This window comes from Eschrichtius robustus, chromosome 15 (assembly GCF_028021215.1).
Source record: "Eschrichtius robustus isolate mEscRob2 chromosome 15, mEscRob2.pri, whole genome shotgun sequence".
NCBI lineage: Eukaryota > Metazoa > Chordata > Mammalia > Artiodactyla > Eschrichtiidae > Eschrichtius > Eschrichtius robustus.
The window spans coordinates 36,264,147-36,282,686 of record NC_090838.1 but is presented as its reverse complement, the minus strand read 5'-3'; the positions used below and the strand labels follow the sequence as shown (position 1 = coordinate 36,282,686).

Sequence of the window (18,540 nt, the reverse complement as noted above, 5' to 3'; positions counted from 1 at the left end):
ACTTTTTTCTTTTCTCTTTTTAATTTCACTGTTTTAATAACCAGCTTGGCATTGGTGAATCCAGGAAGCAGCAACAGCCAATTTTAACTGTTTATACATTGTCTAATGATCAAACACTTGGACTGGATCAATCTATAAAAATTTGCCTGTGTTATGGGATATGGGACCTTCTACTGTATTCTAGATTGTTCTTCCGTACATCTAATTTTATTTAAAAAACGACCTCTTTTCATATGAGAACTCCAAAAGAGAATTCCATTTAGGAATTTTTATTCCTCTAACATACACTATAAGTTCTCCCTGTACCCTGAACAATTTCTAATTTTCCTCTGTAGATACACTAACACAAGTGAAAAGAGGATTATAGCCAATTAGGGCCTGTGGTCTCAAACAGCATTACCAACTTCAAGATGTATTTGTAAAAATGCTAATAATCTGGATTTTGACCAGTATTTTTTCATAAATATTCCACAGGTCAAATTCATATTTTTAGCAGATTTTTTGGAGACAGAGGATAACTCACGATGTTATTCTCATTTAAAAGAAGAAAATATGCCAAAAAACTGTACAATAAAGTTACAAAGGAATCCGATTCAAGCATTTTCAGACATAACAAATGAGAAGGCCAAAATATTTCCCCACAGTTCGGTTGGCTTCATATGTGCTGAGTTGCATTTGAGTTAAAAAGTACATAGCTATGAAGTGTACAGCTGGATATGTGCATCGATTGTAGGTAAGATGGAAAATATAAAACAATGTCAGCATCCTCACTTCTCCATGTGTGTGTAGCACAGCATCACCAAAAAGACACTCACTATGTTATGTCCTTTTGCTCTCCTTCCATACGTATATTCCAAGGCTAAGGTTGGTTTTGGTGGCTCATCCCTTCACAATAAAAGACAGGTAGTATTACCATCATGGGTGGAATTATTTTCTTACGCTATCATCTTACCTGATTTATTTTTGCTTCCTCTTAAAAACTTTGATTAGTAGAGAAGTTACACCTTGTATAACACATTGAGATAAAAATGATTAAGGATTTACATAAAAATTAAATAAGCCTTCAAAATACCATCTTTAGTAGCAACTGCAGAGAATAATGGCACCTGCATGTAGTGGCAGCTCCTAGCAACACTGTTGGGGGAGTGGAGAAGGAGCTGGCAGTGTTGGTGGCCATGTTAGGGCACAAGCTCTTTGCATCCAGGCCACGTGGGAAGCACTGACATCAGGTGTGTGCTCAGCCTTGATGTGGGGAGTTGGGAACCTAATGACTATCAATTTAACGGTGACATCAATGAAAGATTTTTATACAGTTCTCAATCTGAAATCACGGTTCAAACGTAGGCATCATTTAGCTAATGAGAGCTACAAACAAACAAGACTTTCCATATCAACTTCCTGCAACACCTACCAATCATAATCCTAAATCTTAATCTGGTGGCATGCTTCTATGGTATAGAAGATTAGGAAGTATATAAAACAAATGGTAACATGCACAGTTTAAAGACCAATAATGTGCTTCAAAAGTAAACCCATGAGAGGGCTTCCCTGGTGGTGCGGTGGTTAAGAATCCGCCTGCCAATGCAGGGGACACGGGTTCGAGCCCTGGTCCGGGAAGATCCCACATGCTGCGGAGCAACTAAGCCCGTGTACCACAACTACTGAGCCTGCGCTCTAGAGCCCAAGAGCCACAACTACCGAAGCCCATGCGCCTAGAGGCCGTGCTCCACAACAAGAGAAGCCACTGCAATGAGAAGCCTGAGCACCGCAACGAAGAGCAGCCCCCGCTCGCAACTAGAGAAAGCCCATGCGCAGCAACGAAGACCCAACGCAGCCAAAAATAAAAATAAATTAATTAAAAAAAAAAGTATACCCATGAGCAATTCGAAGATTATAATTAATGTTCAGTCATGAACCAGACAGAACTAAAAAGTTTAAATATCAGAGTAGCATAGCCAAAAAAAGCAAATACTATGGTAGGCTGAGTAATTATGTTAATTTCTCCCCTCAAATAAGGAAATCCAATATTAATCCTGTATAATTTCTTTTTGCTTGTTCTTGGTTTTATCTTTAAAGGAGATTGTAAAACCCATAATAAGGATTCACTAAGAATTAAAATATTTTGTTTCGGCCTCAAAATTATTCTCTTTCCATATGTCTTTTAGATTCTAACTTGCCCTACACAACAAGAATAAGCAAATGTAGTCTAGAGGTTAACATAACACTTACCTGTCAAGACACCTTAGAATAATAGTAGTCTTTCCCTGGAAATTCAAAAAGAAAGAAATACTGTGTTAATGTCATCCACATGTAAAATTTTATTATTGTTCATAATTGTGGCCCAAAATAGCTTTTAATCACTTGAATGATAAATTACCTGGAAACTAGAAACTAGAAACTTTCAGAATTATTCCTAAGTTTGATGAGTAGAAAAAGTTAACTGTCAACTTTCCATCAGAGTGCAACTACACTGCTATTATTATAATTATAAAGTCCCGCAGATGACAAATACCAGCAAATCAAACCTCATTTTAGTGGTCAACTTGGCAGCTGTCTTAAATTTTCTCTCTAATCATCAATGCTAATTACTGGTTAAGCTGATGATTAGTGTCTTCTAAAATGTTTTAATTCCAATTTGTTGAAGTGGAAATAAAAAAAGATAACATACAAATAAAGGACATGTTGAAAGTATGTTCCAAGTAAGCAATCCAGATACCAGGTTAGAGTACTTTTTTGGGTTTGTTTTATTTCTAGGAGATGTATTTATTCTAAATTTCTTTTTAGGAGTCAGGATATATAGGATGGCATATAGGATATCCCATCTCTGCCACTAATCATGAAACGTAACTTCACATCTTAACCAGGGACTGGCTCAGTGGTTTAAATCATTGTGTTTGTTTTCTTAATAGTAAAACTATTTTTTTTAAACAAACAATCTCTTACAAGAAAATAGACAAAAGCGGAGCAGAGGGGAAAGCTCTACCGAAGGAAACCTTTAGGATCCAAAGAAAGCAGTTTGGAAAACTCTGGACTACCAAAAACACAGATTATTTTACTATACATGTGTTTTTTTAAGCCAAGAAACCTATAATATTTACCAGAAAAAAAAAAAAAGATAATCATAAATAAATGACTCCAGATTATATCTGGGCTATGATCAAATTGAAGGACTCTTTTTTGGTAATGAGATATATAAATAATTGGAATAGTACTAAAAATATATATTATTGAAGGATATTTATTGGTAGGTGTTATATCAGAGTGAAAAACTAGAAACAATCTACACGTCCCCAATAGGGGATTGATTGGCTAAATTAATTACGGCAATCCGTATAATGTAATAACATGCAGCTAACAGGAATGATGACGTAGGAATATACATACTGACATGGTAAGACATGCATAATAGATTATGCATGACCCTGTTTTCAGTTAAAAAGCTTCTTTTCCTACTTCCTTGAGATGCACATACATATATAATATGCATGGATACAGAGAGAGAGAAAAAAATACACAAATAAATCCAGAGAGACATCACATGTTAATAGTGAATGTTTCCAGATGATAACTTTGTAGGTGATTAATTTTTTTAAGAAAATACAGATTTTCAAATTATCCTGTACCAAATGTGTACATGTAGAATATTTTTAAAGTTTTAAATAAATGAGGAAAATACCTAAAAATTAATGTATTCTATGTACAAGAAAGTATACAATTACTGTATTTTAGAATTGGAAGGAATCTTAGATAATATCTAGCCAATTTTCTCAAGTTCTCATGATCCCATAGTGTTGATTTAAATTATTTTTATTATAATTTTATTTAAATGTATAAGACTACTTGGTGGAATTCCAAATAAACTCAACTCTGGGCACTGAAGTCAACTTTTAGATTACCATTAAAATAATGATCCAAATTTTAAAAATTCACTAGTAAACTGTTGCACTCTGAGAAAGCATCCACAGACCCCCGGGTTTCCTAGTCCAAGAAGCACTGACACAGTACAAGTTCATTTAGAGACTATCAAAATGAATCCCATCTTCTATTACTTCAATCACAGCAGTAGAGTAAACAATTACTCTACTTCTCTTCTCTGGCAAGAATCTTAGAGGCTTGTATCAGTCTACCCTCATGGGTGTCATCTCTTCTGGCTTACAGTCTCCCTCTCCCTCTCAGCTACTGTCATTAGTCTTGTTAACTTCACACCCACATGGGCATGGGCAACCCACTTAAGACCCCAACCTCTCAGTCCCCTTTGCCTCCTCAAGAGACTTTTTCCTTCACTCTACTTCTGCTACATGTCACTTTCAAGGTTCTATTTTGAACCATTTCACTACTGGAAATTGTACCACTTCCAAAATCACACAAACAACACATTCTCTAACCACTTTTTTAGGAATCCCCACAGTAATAACTCTTTAGCTTTAGTGAGAGGCCTCCAAAGTCCATCCATCCTTCTGGGACACAGCTGGAAACAGAGGGGTGTTCGGGCTACCTGGGCACTGACGCTGCCCAGTAAAGATGTAGCTTCACTGATGCAGAAGTTAGTTCCTGAAAGCTTCACGTCTGTTAACATGTAGAAGCATGAAGCACAGAAATAAAATAGTATTATATATACTATATATATATAAAATATCATAAAATAGACAGTCCCCGACTTAGGACAGTTCCACTTATGATTTTTTGACTTTACGATGATGTGAAATTGATATACACTCAGTAGAAACTACACACTTTGAATTTTAAATTTTGACCTTTTCCCAGGCTAATGATATGCACTAATATACTCTCTCATGATGGTGGGCTGCAGCTCCCAGTCAGCCCCTCGATCACGAGGGTAAACAACCAATACACTTACAACCATTCTGTTTTTCACTTTCAATACAGTATTCAATAAGTTACATGAGATATTCAACACCTTATTATAAAATAGGCTTTGTGTTAGATAACTTTGCTCAACTGTAAGCTAATATAAGTGTTGTGAGCACATTTAAGGTAGGTTAGGCTAAGCTATGATGTAGGTTAGGTTAGATGTATTAAACGCATTTTTGACTGACGGTATTTTCAACTTATGATAGGCTTACTGGGATGCAACCCCATTGTATGTCGAGGAAGGTCTGTAATATAAACCCCAAATAAGATGAATTTCAGCATCTGCAAGCCTCAACCTTTTTTAGACGGTGTCACCAGCAGTTCTACGGCTCTGGCAGAAACTCTGTGGGCCAAGCAAAGCTGCATGAAGATATGATGCATCTGTTCCTGCTCTGTATGGCCACTTCCAAAACCTTTTTTACCCTTGGCTAAACAAGGGAAACTTACAGTCAGTGGGGAGGGGTCTCTTGCTACTAAAGTGTTCCAATGGATATGCTGTCCTTTTCACAACAATAAACAGCCCTTTGACAAACAACATTGGCACAATTCAATTATTCCTTAAATGAGATTCCTAAAAGTGAACTAACTGAATCCAAAACATGAATATTATTTAAGATACTGACTTATTGACTTAGATGCTGACTTAGATATTTAAATGGGTCCTAGCTTTTACACTCAACTGAGGTAGAAGACCTTAATATTTTCAAATTATGAAATAAAAAAGTTAAAATATTTTAAATTATATTTACTATTATTTTTCCTAGATCAATATAAGTACTTTTTAACTCACACTAAATACGGTATTAGCTAAGTATAAAATTAGTTCATTAACTTCAAGCTCAATGGTTCCATGAGCTCAAATTCCATGAATTTGCACAAAATGTCTAAATATTATTTTCAAAATGTAATTGTTCTAATATTAGGTGATAAAAAATAAAATAATTTATTTCATACGTAAAATTATTTCATCCGGGTATTTTTCAATCATGTCTCAGTGAGAATGCTAATACTGTAGTCAACATTATTTCTTAATTAACTGCCCCCTTATGGTACACAACACTTAAAGTCCTCAAATGATTATTCTATGTGATATTAGCTCTCTGTTGATCTAAAGGGTATGCTATACCTGTGCACATATCAACCCATGGATTTTGGCTGACTTCTGCTAATCTGTGTGGAGATAAATGACATTACTCGGGTCAGAAATGACAAACAGACTGTGTCTCAACCGCCAACACTTTCCTAGAATGCTGTGGATCAGATGTCATCTTCAGGCTCAGCAGAAAAAGGCACCACGATTGATACGATGTGTGTGGAAGATGTGTGCCGAGTATTTGCTATCCCTTAAGGGACCCTGGAAAGCATCTTCTGACAACCAGATCTTAGACTATGGAAAACTGGAAAAGTAAAAATGTAGAGGTCTAGATAGCTTCCTTCCCACTTTTCTACCACCTAGAGATTCAGGTTTAGGGTGAGAAAGTAAGCTCTGGGAAGTAAAAGACTAGTCAATGACAAAGTTTTCTGGGCCACGCTCTAGGAATACTAGAATGATTAACCATTAAAAAAATTTTTTTCTGCAAGCTTTATTTTTTTCCTTTTCCATTATGGTTTATCACAGGATATTGAATATAGGTCCTCAGCTATACAGTAAAACCTTGTTGTTTATCCATTCTATATTTAATAGTTTACATAGAATGATTATCCCTTGAAAAGAGAGGAAACATATGTCAGGAGGATCAGAAGACCATGCCTAGAAACTTGACAATCAAATGAGAGCAGAGAAAACAAGAGAGAAAGGTCTGGATAAATTGAGATGTCATTAGGTATGATATTAAGAAAAATTTTTAAAGAGAATAATGGAAGAGGGTCCATGTAATTCATATGACAAAACTGCTGAGACAAGGCCTTAGAATAATACAGTAAAGGCACAGATGCAAAACTACAAGTAATAAGTTCAGTATTATCACAGGAAAACAAAATGACCTCATATATATTACCAAAACCTGTGGCATGAGTGAGTGCAATATCAATGTGAAGAATAAAAAGAGACAGAAGAGGAGGAAAAATGCAGCACACTTTGTGTATCTGTATGGAAACTCACAAACATGCAGGTGGTGGCAACATAAACAAATGCATTTGGATGAAAATAAATAGACAGGGACTTCCCTGGTGGCACAGTGGTTGAGAGTCTGCCTGCCAATACAGGGGACACAGGTTTAAGCCCTGGTCCATGAGGATCCCACATGCGGCAGAGCAACTAAGCCCGTGCACCACAACTACTGAGCCTGCGCTCTAGAGCCTGCAAGCCACAACTACTGAACCCGCGTGCCACAACTACTGAACCCGCGTGCCACAACTACTGAAGCCCGCGCGCCTAGAACCCCTGCTCTGCAACAAGGGAGTCTGCTGTGATGAGAGGCCCGCACACTGTGGCGGGGAGTAGCCCCCGCTTGCTGCAGCTGGATGAAGCCTACGCGTAGCAACGAAGACCCAACACAGCCAAAAATAAATAAATAAATAAATTAATTAATTTAAAAAAAAGAAAATAAATGAACAGAACACATGTAATCTCATGGAAGTATACTAGAGGCTGTAGCCTGACCATATGAAATGAATAATACATAGGATATCTCATGACACACATCACAAGAGGAATACAGGTAAAGTATAATAGTGTAGGGGATAACAACTATTTAAGACAGTGCCTAAGTCAGTTTGAATTGAGTTTTCTGTCACTCCCAAAGGAAATAATCCAGACTCACACAGAAACTAGGGTCAAAGAGAGGTGAAGTGACTCGTTCCAACCTAGAATTCTATACCTAGATAAACTTTCAATCCAGAGTGAGGGTAAAATAAAGACATTTTAGATATGCAAGGTCTCAAAAATTTTACTACCCATGTATACTTTCCCAGGAAACTACAAAAGAATGTGCTCCACAAAGATAAGTGAGTAAACCAAGAAAACGGAAGACACAGGATCCAGGAAACTGAAGCTCCAACACAAGAAAGATGCAAAGGGAGTCCCCAAGAGTTGGGGAGGGACAGTAGCTATGCAGCTGCCCCCAAGAATAACCAGTACAGACTACACAGAAGTTTCAAAGATGGGAGGACTCTGGCTGGAGAGCGATACTTTCAGATGATTTGATACAACTGACCACATGAAAATATGCATTCACCATCTGTTGGGGATTGTGGAAAAAATTAGCAATAGGTACATGGGGAGCCAGCTTCAAGGATGGTTCCCCAACTGGAAAACCAATTAAATTTCAAGTCCCACCAGTGGAAGTCTGCACCAGGACACTGAGATATACTGATAGTTCCCTCTTCCCCTGAGACCTCACCCTGGAAGTGACTTTTTATCTTCTTTTGGTCCAACAGTGAGAGGCGGAGACAAGATGGCAGAGAAGAAGGACTTGAGCTCACCTCCTCCCATGAAAACATCAAAATCACAACTAACTGCTGAACAACCATCGACAAAAAAGACTCAAACCTACCAAAAGAGATATTCTACATCCAAAGACAAAGAAGAAGATGGTAGGAGGGGCACTTTCATGATATAATCAAATCCCACACCCGCTGGGTGGGTGACCCACAAACCAAAAAATAATTATATCTCAGAGGTTCTCCCACAGGAATGAGAGTTCTGAGCCCCACATCAGGCTCCCCAGCCTGGGGTGGGGGGTCTGGCTTCAGGAGGAGGAGCCCCAAGAGCATTTGGCTTTGAAGGCCAGTGGGGCTTGAGTGCAGGAGCTCCACAGGACTGGGGGAAACAGAGACTCGACTCTTGGACGGCGCACACAAGGTTTCACGTACACTGGGATCCAGGGCAAAGCAGTGACTCCATAGGAGCCTGGGCCAGACCTACTGGAAGGTCTTGGAGGATTTCCTGGGGAGGCGGAGGTCGGCAGTGGCTCACTGTGGGGGCAAGAACACTGGTGGCAGAGGCCCCAGTGAATATTCATTGGCGTGAGCTGTCCTGGAGGTCACCATTTTGGCACTGAGACCTGGCCCCACCCAACAGCCTGCAGGCTCCAGTGCTGGGACACCTCAGGCCGAACAACCAACAGGGTGGGAACCCAGCACCACCCATCAGCAGACAGGCTACCTAAAGTCATCCTGATCTCACAGCCACCTCTAAACACACCCTTTGACATGGCCCTACCCACCAGAGGGACAAGACCCAGCTCCATTCACCAGTGGGCAGGCACCAGTCCCTCCCACCAGAAAGCCTGCATAAGCCCCTGGACCAACCTCACCCACCTGGGGGCAGACACCAGAAGTGAGAGGAGCTACAATCCTGCAGCCTGAGGAACAGAGGCCATAAACACAGAAAGTTAGACAAAATGAGACAGAAGAGAAATACGTTCTAGATGAATGAACAAGATAAAACTCCAGAAGAACAACAAGTGAATTGGAGATAGGCAATCTTCCTGAAAAAGAATTCAGAGTAACGATAGTAAAGATGATCCGAGATCTTGGAAAAAGAATGGAGGCACAGACTGAGAAGATACATGAAATGTTTAACAAAGAGCTAGAAGATTTAAAGAACAGACATGAACAATACAATAACTGGAATGAAAAATACACTATAAGGAATCAATAGCAGAATAAATGAGGAAGAAGAATGAATAAGTGAGCTGGAAGACAGATGGGTGGAAATCACTGCTGCAGAACAGAAAAAAGAAATAAGTATGAAAAGAAAAGAGGACAGTCTAAGAGACCTCTGGGACAACATTAAATGCACCAACATTCACATTATAGGGGTCCTAGAAAGAGAAGACAGAAAGGGCCTGAAAAGATATTTGAAGAGATAATAGCAGAAAACTTCCCTAACATGGGAAAGGAAACACTCAAGTCCAGGAAGCACAGAGAGTCCCATACAGGATAAACCCAAGGAGGAACATGCCAAGACACATATTAATCAAACTGACAAAAATCAAAGACAAAGAGAAAATAGTAAAAGCAACAAATAACCTTATGGGGCTTCCCTTGTATGTTATCAGTTGATTTTTCAGCAGAAACTGTGCAGGCCAGAAGGGAGTGGCATGATATATTTAAAGTGATGGAAGGGAAAAACCTACAACCAAGAATACTCTACCCAGCAAGGCTCTTGTTCGGGTTTGATGGAGAAATCAAAAGCTTAGAGATAAGCAATAGCTGCAAGAATTCAGCACCACCAAACCAGCTAAAGGAACTTCCCTAGGCAGAAGAGAAGGCCACAGCTAGAAACAAGAACATTACAAATGGGAAAGCTCACCAGTAAAGGCAAACATACAGTAAAGGTCAGAAATCATCCACACACAAATATGATATCAAAACCAGCAATTGTGAGAGTACAAATGCAAGATTTGGAAATGCCTTTGAAATTAAGAACAGCAACTTAAAACAATATTGTTTATATAGAGACTGCTATATGAAAACCTCATGGTAACTGCAAACCAAAAATCTACAATAGATATACACAAAAAAGAAAAAGCAATCCAAACACAACACTAAAGATAGTCATCGAATCACATGAGAAGAGAACAAAAGAGGAAGGGAGGAAAAAAGACCTACAAAAACAAACCCAAAACAATTAAGAAAATGGCAATAAGAACAGACATATCGATAATTACCTTAAATGTAAATGGATTAAATGCTCCAACCAAAAGACACAGACTGGTTGAATAGATAACAAAAATAAGACCTGTATATATGCTGTCTACAAGAGACCCACTTCAGATCTAGTGACACATGCAGACTGAAAGTGAGGGGATGGAAAAAGGTATTCCAGGCAAATGGAAATCAAAAGAAAGCTGGAGTAGTAATACTCATATCAGACAAAATAGACTTTAAAATAAAGATGGTTACAAGAGGCAAAGGACACTACATAATGATCAAGGGATCAATCCAAGAAAAAGAAGGAACTCTACTCAGTACTCTGTGATACCCTATATGAGAAAAGAATCTAAAAAAGAATGAATATATATATATATATATGTATAACTGAATTAATTTGCTGTACACCTGAAACTAACATAACACTGTAAATCAACTATACTCCAATAAATTTTTTTTAAAAATCCAAGAAGGAGATATAACAATTGTTTATATATATGCACCCAACAAAGGAGTACCTCAATATATAAGACAAATACTAACAGCCATAAAAAGACAAATTGACAGTCACAGTCCCCAATAGTGAGGGACTTTAACATCCCAATTACATCAATGGACAGGTCATCCAGACAGAAAATCAATAAGGAAACACAGGCCTTAAATGATACCCTAGATCAGATGGACTTAATTGATATTTACAGAACATTCCATCTGAAAGCAGCAGAATACACATTCTTCTCAAGTGCACATGGAACATTCTCCAGGATAGATCACATGCTGGGCCACAAAGCAAGCCTCAGTAAATTTAAGAAAACTGAAATCATATCAAGCATCTCTCCTGACCACAACATTATGAGCTTAGAAATCGACTACAAGAAAAAAACTGTAAAAAACACAAACACATGGAGGCTAAACAATATGTTACTAAACAACCAATGGATCACTGAAGAAATCAAAGAACAAATAAAAAAATATCTAGAGACAAATGAAAATGAAAACATGATGATCCGGGCTTCCCTGGTGGCGCAGTGGTTGGGAGTCCGCCTGCTAATGCAGGGGACACGGGTTCGTGCCCCAGTCCAGGAAGATCCCACATGCCGCGGAGCGGCTAGGCCCGTGAGCCACAACTACTGAGCCTGCGCGTCTGGAGCCTGTGCTCCGCAACAAGAGAGGCCGCGACAGTGAGAGGCCCGCGCACCGCGATGAAGAGTGGCCCCTGCTTGCCACAACTAGAGAAAGCCCTTGCAAAGAAACGAAGACCCAACACAGCCAAAAAAATAAAATAAAATTAATTAATTAATTAATTTAAAAAAAAAACCAAAAAACAAAAAAAACATGATGATCCAAAACCTATGGGAGAGGGCAGACAGCAGAAGCAAGAAGAACTACAATCCTGCAGCCTGTGGAACAAAAACCACATTCACAGAAAAATAGACAAGATGAAAAGGCAGAGGGCTATGTACCAGATGAAGGAACAAGATAAAACCCCAGAAAAACAACTAAATGAAACGGAGATAGGCAATCTTCCAGAAAGAGAATTCGGAATAATGATAGTGAAGATGATTCAGGACCTCGGAAAAAGAATGGAGGCAAAGATCGAGAAGATGCAAGAAATGTTTAACAAAGATCTAGAAGAATTAAAGAACAAACAGAGATGAACAATACAATAACTGAAATGAAAAATACACTAGAAGGAATCAATAGCAGAATAACTGAGGCACAAGAACGGGTAAGTGATCTGGAAGACAGAATGGTGGAATTCACTGCTGCGGAACAGAATAAAGAAAAAAGAATGAAAAGAAATGAAGACAGCCTAAGAGTCCTCTGGGACAACATTAAACACAACAACATTCACGTTATAGGGGTCCCAGAAGGAGAAGAGAGAGAGAAAGGACCCAAGAAAATATTTGAAGAGATTAGTGGAAAATTTCCCTAACATGGGAAAGATCAGAGCAGAAATAAATGAAATAGAAACAAAGAAAACAGTAGCAAAGATCAATAAAACTAAAAGCTGGTTCTTTGAGAAGATAAACAAAATTGATAAACCATTAGCCAGACTCATCAAGAAAAAGAGGGAGAGGACTCCAATCAATAAAATTAGAAATGAAAAAGGAGAAGTTACAACAGACACTGCAGAAATACAAAGCATCCTAAGAGACTTCTACAAGCAACTCTATGCCAATAAAATGGACAACCTGGAAGAAATGGACAAATTCTTAGAAAAGTATAACCTTCAAAGACTGAACGAGGGGGCCTTCCCAGGTGGCACAGTGGTTGAGAATCTGCCTGCCAATGCAGGGGACACGGGTTCGAGCCCTGGTCTGGGAAGATCCCACATGCCGCGGAGCAACTAGGCCCGTGAGCCACAATTACTGAGCCTGCGCGTCTGGAGCCTGTGCTCCGCAACAAGAGAGGCTGCGATAATGAGAGGCCCGCGCACCGCGATGAAGAGTGGCCCCCACTTGCCACAACTAGAGAAAGCCCTCGCACAGAAACGAAGACCCAACACAGCCATAGATAAATAAATTAAATAAATAAATAAACCCAAAAAAAGTTAAAAAAAAAAAAAAAAAAAGATCCCGTGTGCTGCAACTAAGACCCAGCGCAGCCAAATAAATAAATAAATATTTAAAAAAAAAAAAAAAGACTGAACGAGGAAGAAATAGAAAATATGAACAGACCAATCACAAGTAATGAAATTGAAACTGTGATTAAAATTCTTCCAACAAGGGCTTCCCTGGTGGTGCAGTGGTTAAGAATCCACCTGCCAATGCAGGGGACCGGGTTTGAGCCCTGGTCCGGGAGGTTCCCACATGCCATGGAGCAACAAAGCCTGGGTGCCACAACTACTGAGCCTGCGCTCTGTAGCCCACAAGCAACAACTACTGAAGCTTGCGTGACTAGAGCCCGTGCTCCACAACCAGAGAATCCACCGCAATGAGAAGCCCGTGCACAGCAACGAAGAGTAGCCCCCTCTCGCCGCAACTAGAGAAAGCACGCGCACAGCAAGGAAGACCCAATGCAGCCAAAAATAAATAAATTAAATAAATAAATAAATTTTAAAAATCACATTAAAAAGTTATAAAAAAAAAAAATCTTCCAACAAACAGAAGTCCAGGACCAGATGGCTTCACAGGTGAATTCTATCAAACATTTAGAGAAGAGCTAACACCCATCCTTCTCAAGCTCTTCCAAAAATTGTAGAGGAAGGAAAACTCCCAAACTCATTCTATGAGGCCACCATCACCCTGATACCAAAACCAGACAAAGATACTACAAAAAAAGAAAATTACAGACCAATATCACTGATGAATATAGATGCAAAGATCCTCAACAAAATACTAGCAAACAGAATCCAACAACACATTAAAAGGATCATACACCATGATCATGAAAGTAGGATTTATCCCAGGGATGCAATGATTTTTCAGTACCCACAAATCGGTCAGTGTGATACACCACATTAACAAATTGAAGAATAAAAACCATATGATCATCTTAATAGATGCAGAAAAAGCTTTTGATAAAAATCAACACCCATTTATGATAAAAACTCTCCAGAAAGTGGGCATAGAGGGAACCTACCTCAACATAATAAAGGTCATACATGACAAACCCACAGCTAACATACTACTCAACTGTGAAAAGCTGAAAGCATTTCCTCTAAGATCAGGAACTAGACAAGGATGTCCACTCTCACCACTTTTATTCAACATAGTTCTGGAAGTCCTAGCCATGACAATCAGAGAAGAAAAAGAAATAAAAGGAATCCAAACTGCAAAAGAAGAAGTAAAACCGTCTGCAGATGACAACTGCAAAAAAACCGTTTGCAGATGACAACTGCAAAAAAACTGTTTGCAGATGACATGATACTACACATAGAAAATCCTAAAGATGCTACCAGAAAACTACTAGAGCTCATCAATGAATTCAGTAAAGTTGCAGAAAACAAAATTAATACACAGAAATCTGTTGCATTTCTATACACTAACAACGAAAGATCAGAAAGAGAAATTAAAGAAACAATCCCATTTACCATCACATCAAGAAGAATAAAATACTTAAGAATAAACCTACCTAAGAAGGCAAAAGACTTGTACTCTGAAAAGTGTAAGATGCTGATGAAAGAAATTGAAGATGACACAAACAGATGGAGAGGATATACCATGTTCTTGGACTGGAAGAATCAATACTGTCAAAATGACTTTACTACCCAAGGCAATCTACAGACTCAATATAATCCCTATCAAATTACCAATGGCACTTTTCACAGAACTAGAACAAAAAAAATTAAAATTTGTATGGAAACACAAAAGACCCCGAATAGCCAAAGCAATCCTGAGAAAGAAAAAAAGAGCCGGAGGAATAAGGCTCCTACAGAAATATAGATCAATGGAACAGGATAGAAAGCCCAGAAACAAACCCACGCACCTATGGTCAATTAATCTACAACAAAGGAGGCAAGAACATACAATAAAGAAAAGACAGTCCCTTCAGTAAGTGGTGCTGGGAAAACTGGACAGCTATACATGAAAGAATGAAATTAGAACATTCTCTAACACCACACACAAAAATAAACTAAAAATGGATTAAAGACCTAAATGTAAGGCCAGATACTATAAAACTCTTAGAGGGAAACGTAGGCAAAACACTTCTAGATCCACCTCCTAGAGTAATGAAAATAACAAATGGGAACTAAGTAAACTTAAAAGCTTTTGCAAAGCAAAGTAAACTGTAAACAAAATGAAAAGGCAACTCTCAGAATGGGAGAAAATATTTGCAAATGATGTGAATGACAAGGAATGACTCTCCAAAATATACAAATAGCTCAATATCAAAAAAAACCAAACAAACCCAATCAAAAAATGGGCAGAAGACCTAAATAGATATTTCACCAAAGAAGACATACAGATGGCCAAAAGCACATAAAAAGATGCTCAACATCACTAATTATTAGAGAAATACAAACCAAAACTACAATGAGGTATCACCTCACTCCGGTCAGAATGGCCATCATCAAAAAGTCTACAAACAATAAGTGCTGGAAAGGGTGTGGAGAAAAGGGAACCCTCCTACACCTTTGGTGGGAATATAAATTGGTACAACCACTATGGAGAACAGTATGGAGGTTCCTTAACAAACTAAAATAGAGCTACCATACAATCTAGCAATCCCACTCCTGGGCATATATCTGGAGAAAACCATAATTTGAAAAGATACATGCAACCTGATGTTCACGCAGCACTATTTATGATGTTCATGCCAAGACATGGAAGCAACCTAAATGTCCATCGACAGAGGAATGGATAAAGAAGATGTGGTACATATATACAATGGACTATTACTCAGCCATAAAAAAGAATGAAATAATGCCATTTGCAGCAACATGGATGGACTTGGAGATTATTATACTAAGTGAAGTAAGTCAGACAAAGACAAATATCATATGCTATCACTTATATGTGGAATCTAAAAAAAATGATACAAATGAACTTATTTACAAAACAGAAACAGACTCACAGTTTTCAAAAACAAACTTATTGTTACCAAAGGGGAAAGATGGCAGGAGGGATAAATTAGGAGTTTGGGATTAACATAAACACACTACTATATTTAAAATAATCAACAAGGACCTACTGTATAGCACAGGTACCTCTACTCAATATTCTGTAATAACCTATGTGGGAAAAGAATCTGAAAAAGAATGGATGTATGTATATGTATAACTGAATCACTTTGCTGTACACCTGAAACTAACACAACATTGTAAATCAACTATACTCCAATATAAAATAAAAATTTTTTAAAAAGGGATGGTCCCAAATGAGCCCCACCTCCTGGTATTCACACCCATCTGTAGTCCCTCACACACTGCACTGCTCTTTTTGACCAACAGCATATAGCAGAAGTGATGGCATGTCGCTTCCAAAATTAGGTTATAAAAGACTGTAGCCTCTGTCTCAGGTAACCTCTCACTTTTGATCTCTCACTCTGGAGGAAGCAAGCTGCCATACTGTATGCAGCCTTGGTGAGAGGTCCACATGGCAAAGAACTAAAGCCTCTGGCCAAGAGCCAGCAAGGAACTGATGCCTCTTGCCAGCAACCATGTTGAGGAGCCTGGAAACTGATTCTCCAGTTCAGTCGAGCCGAGAAATAACTTTAGTCCCAGATGACATCTTGACTACAACTTTATAAAAATTCTTAAGCCAGAACCACCAAACTAAGGTGCTCTCAGAGTCCAGACCCTCAGAAACTGGGTGAGATAATGTTTGTTGTTTTAAAAGCTTTTGAGATAAGTTTTGAGGTAATTTATTATGTAGCAATAGATAACTAATGCATATAAAAACTAAGGTACATATAAAAACTAGGCAAATAAAAAACAAAGAAGTTTTAAACTTCAGGAAAAAGTTACTTGAGAAAGGAAACATAATCACAGTTCTGCACTTGGCACACCAGCAAAAATGATTTAGACACTTATAATAAAATAAACTAACACTGAATATTGATTCAGCCCAACATGATAATAGCAATGATATTACTAGAAGTGGGCGTTTGAGAGAGATGGGGAAGTAAATACTCTTCTACTATTACCAGAAATTCAACAGATAGTGTATAATATTGAAAGTCTGGAAACAGCCCATAAGCACATTATTCAGAAATACAGAAGTAAATTACAGAAGAAACAGTAAAAGATATTAAAATGGTGGCTTTGAGGAGAGATTCTGAATGATGCGGAGAGATTTGTTATTTTACTTTATGTACCTTTGTTAATCTTTTTTTTTTAAGGTAGGTGTATTTTATTTTCATCTTATACATGAGGAAACAGACACAGAGAGATTAAGCAACTTGATCAACATGCACAAAGATGTTCATCATAGCATAAATTATAATTGTTGAATAAAACAAAGAGGAGAGAGTCCAAATATCCAGAAGTAGGCAAAATGTGTTAAATCAATTATGGTACATCATTTGATGGAGATACTTTAGTAATAGTCTATATCAGATTAAGAAGTTTCTTTTCTATTCCTAGTTTGCTAAAAGTAAGTTAGTTGCCCCAGGTGTTGAATTTTATTGAATGTTTTTCTAATCTACTGAGATGACCAAATGATTTTTTTGATTATGACAAATTAATGCAGTATTAAAATATCAAGGAAAGAAGAAAATCATGTCTTTTTTCCAGATTCTTTTCCATTATAGGTTATTATAAGATATTGAGTATAGTTCCCTGTGCTATACAATAGGTCCTTGTTGGTTATCTATTTTATATATAGTAGAACGTATATGTTAATCCTAAACTCCTAATTTATCCCCCCTCCTACCACTATCCACTTTAGTAACCATAAGTTGTTTTCTTTTTTTTTTCTTTTTAAGATTTTTTTGATGTGGACCATTTTTAAAGTCTTTATTGAATTTGTTACAATATTGCTTCTGTCTTACGTTTTGGTTTTTTGCCCGCGAGGCATGTGGAATCTTAGCTCCGGATTAGGGATCGAACTAGCTCCCCGCTGCCCTGGAAGGAGAAGTCTTAAACACTGGACCGCCAGGGAAGTCTGCATAAGTTTGTTCTCTATGTCTGTGAGTCTATTTCTGTTTTGTAAGTAAGTTCATTTATCTTTTGATAGTCTTTAAGCTCTTAAACCACATACATGAATTACTTTAATAAAAGTAATTTAAGATGACAATAAAAACAGACTGTAACAAAAGATCCAATCTAATAAAATTAACGACAAAACAACATCATAAATGAAAAAGGCTTGCAGATCCCAAGCTCAAACTTAGTGAGCAGGGTTATGTGATTACTAATATTTTTCTGTACAATAACAGGAACACGGCATCCGGCAACAGAGAAGCTGGCAGACCTGCTCTAGTTGACAGTAGGTAAACAAAACCTGATAAATTCTGTTTTATCCTGAGAATTTCACACTAGAATAATTCCAGTTGAGTTACTAGGATCATGACAGATAGATAATCCATGACGTGTAGAGTCCATGACACGAACAGTGTCTAAACCTTCTACAGTTGTTAAGGAAAACTTCAAAAATTCTGTTCCATCCTGAGAAATACACATTA

At 37.9% G+C, this 18,540-nt stretch overlaps 1 protein-coding gene across 2 annotated transcripts in view; it reads right to left on the bottom strand.

Moving 5' to 3' along the window:
• The window catches only part of DYNC2LI1 (dynein cytoplasmic 2 light intermediate chain 1), a 71,524-nt gene that overhangs the window by 49,459 nt on the left and 3,525 nt on the right, over positions 1–18,540 (bottom strand). For both annotated transcript variants that reach the window (XM_068564116.1, XM_068564115.1), the window contains exons 3-4: positions 2,230–2,264; positions 816–885 (exon numbers count right to left, since the gene is read on the bottom strand). In XM_068564116.1, the coding sequence (XP_068420217.1) occupies positions 816–885; positions 2,230–2,264 (105 nt within the window). The remainder of the gene's footprint in view (positions 1–815; positions 886–2,229; positions 2,265–18,540) is intronic.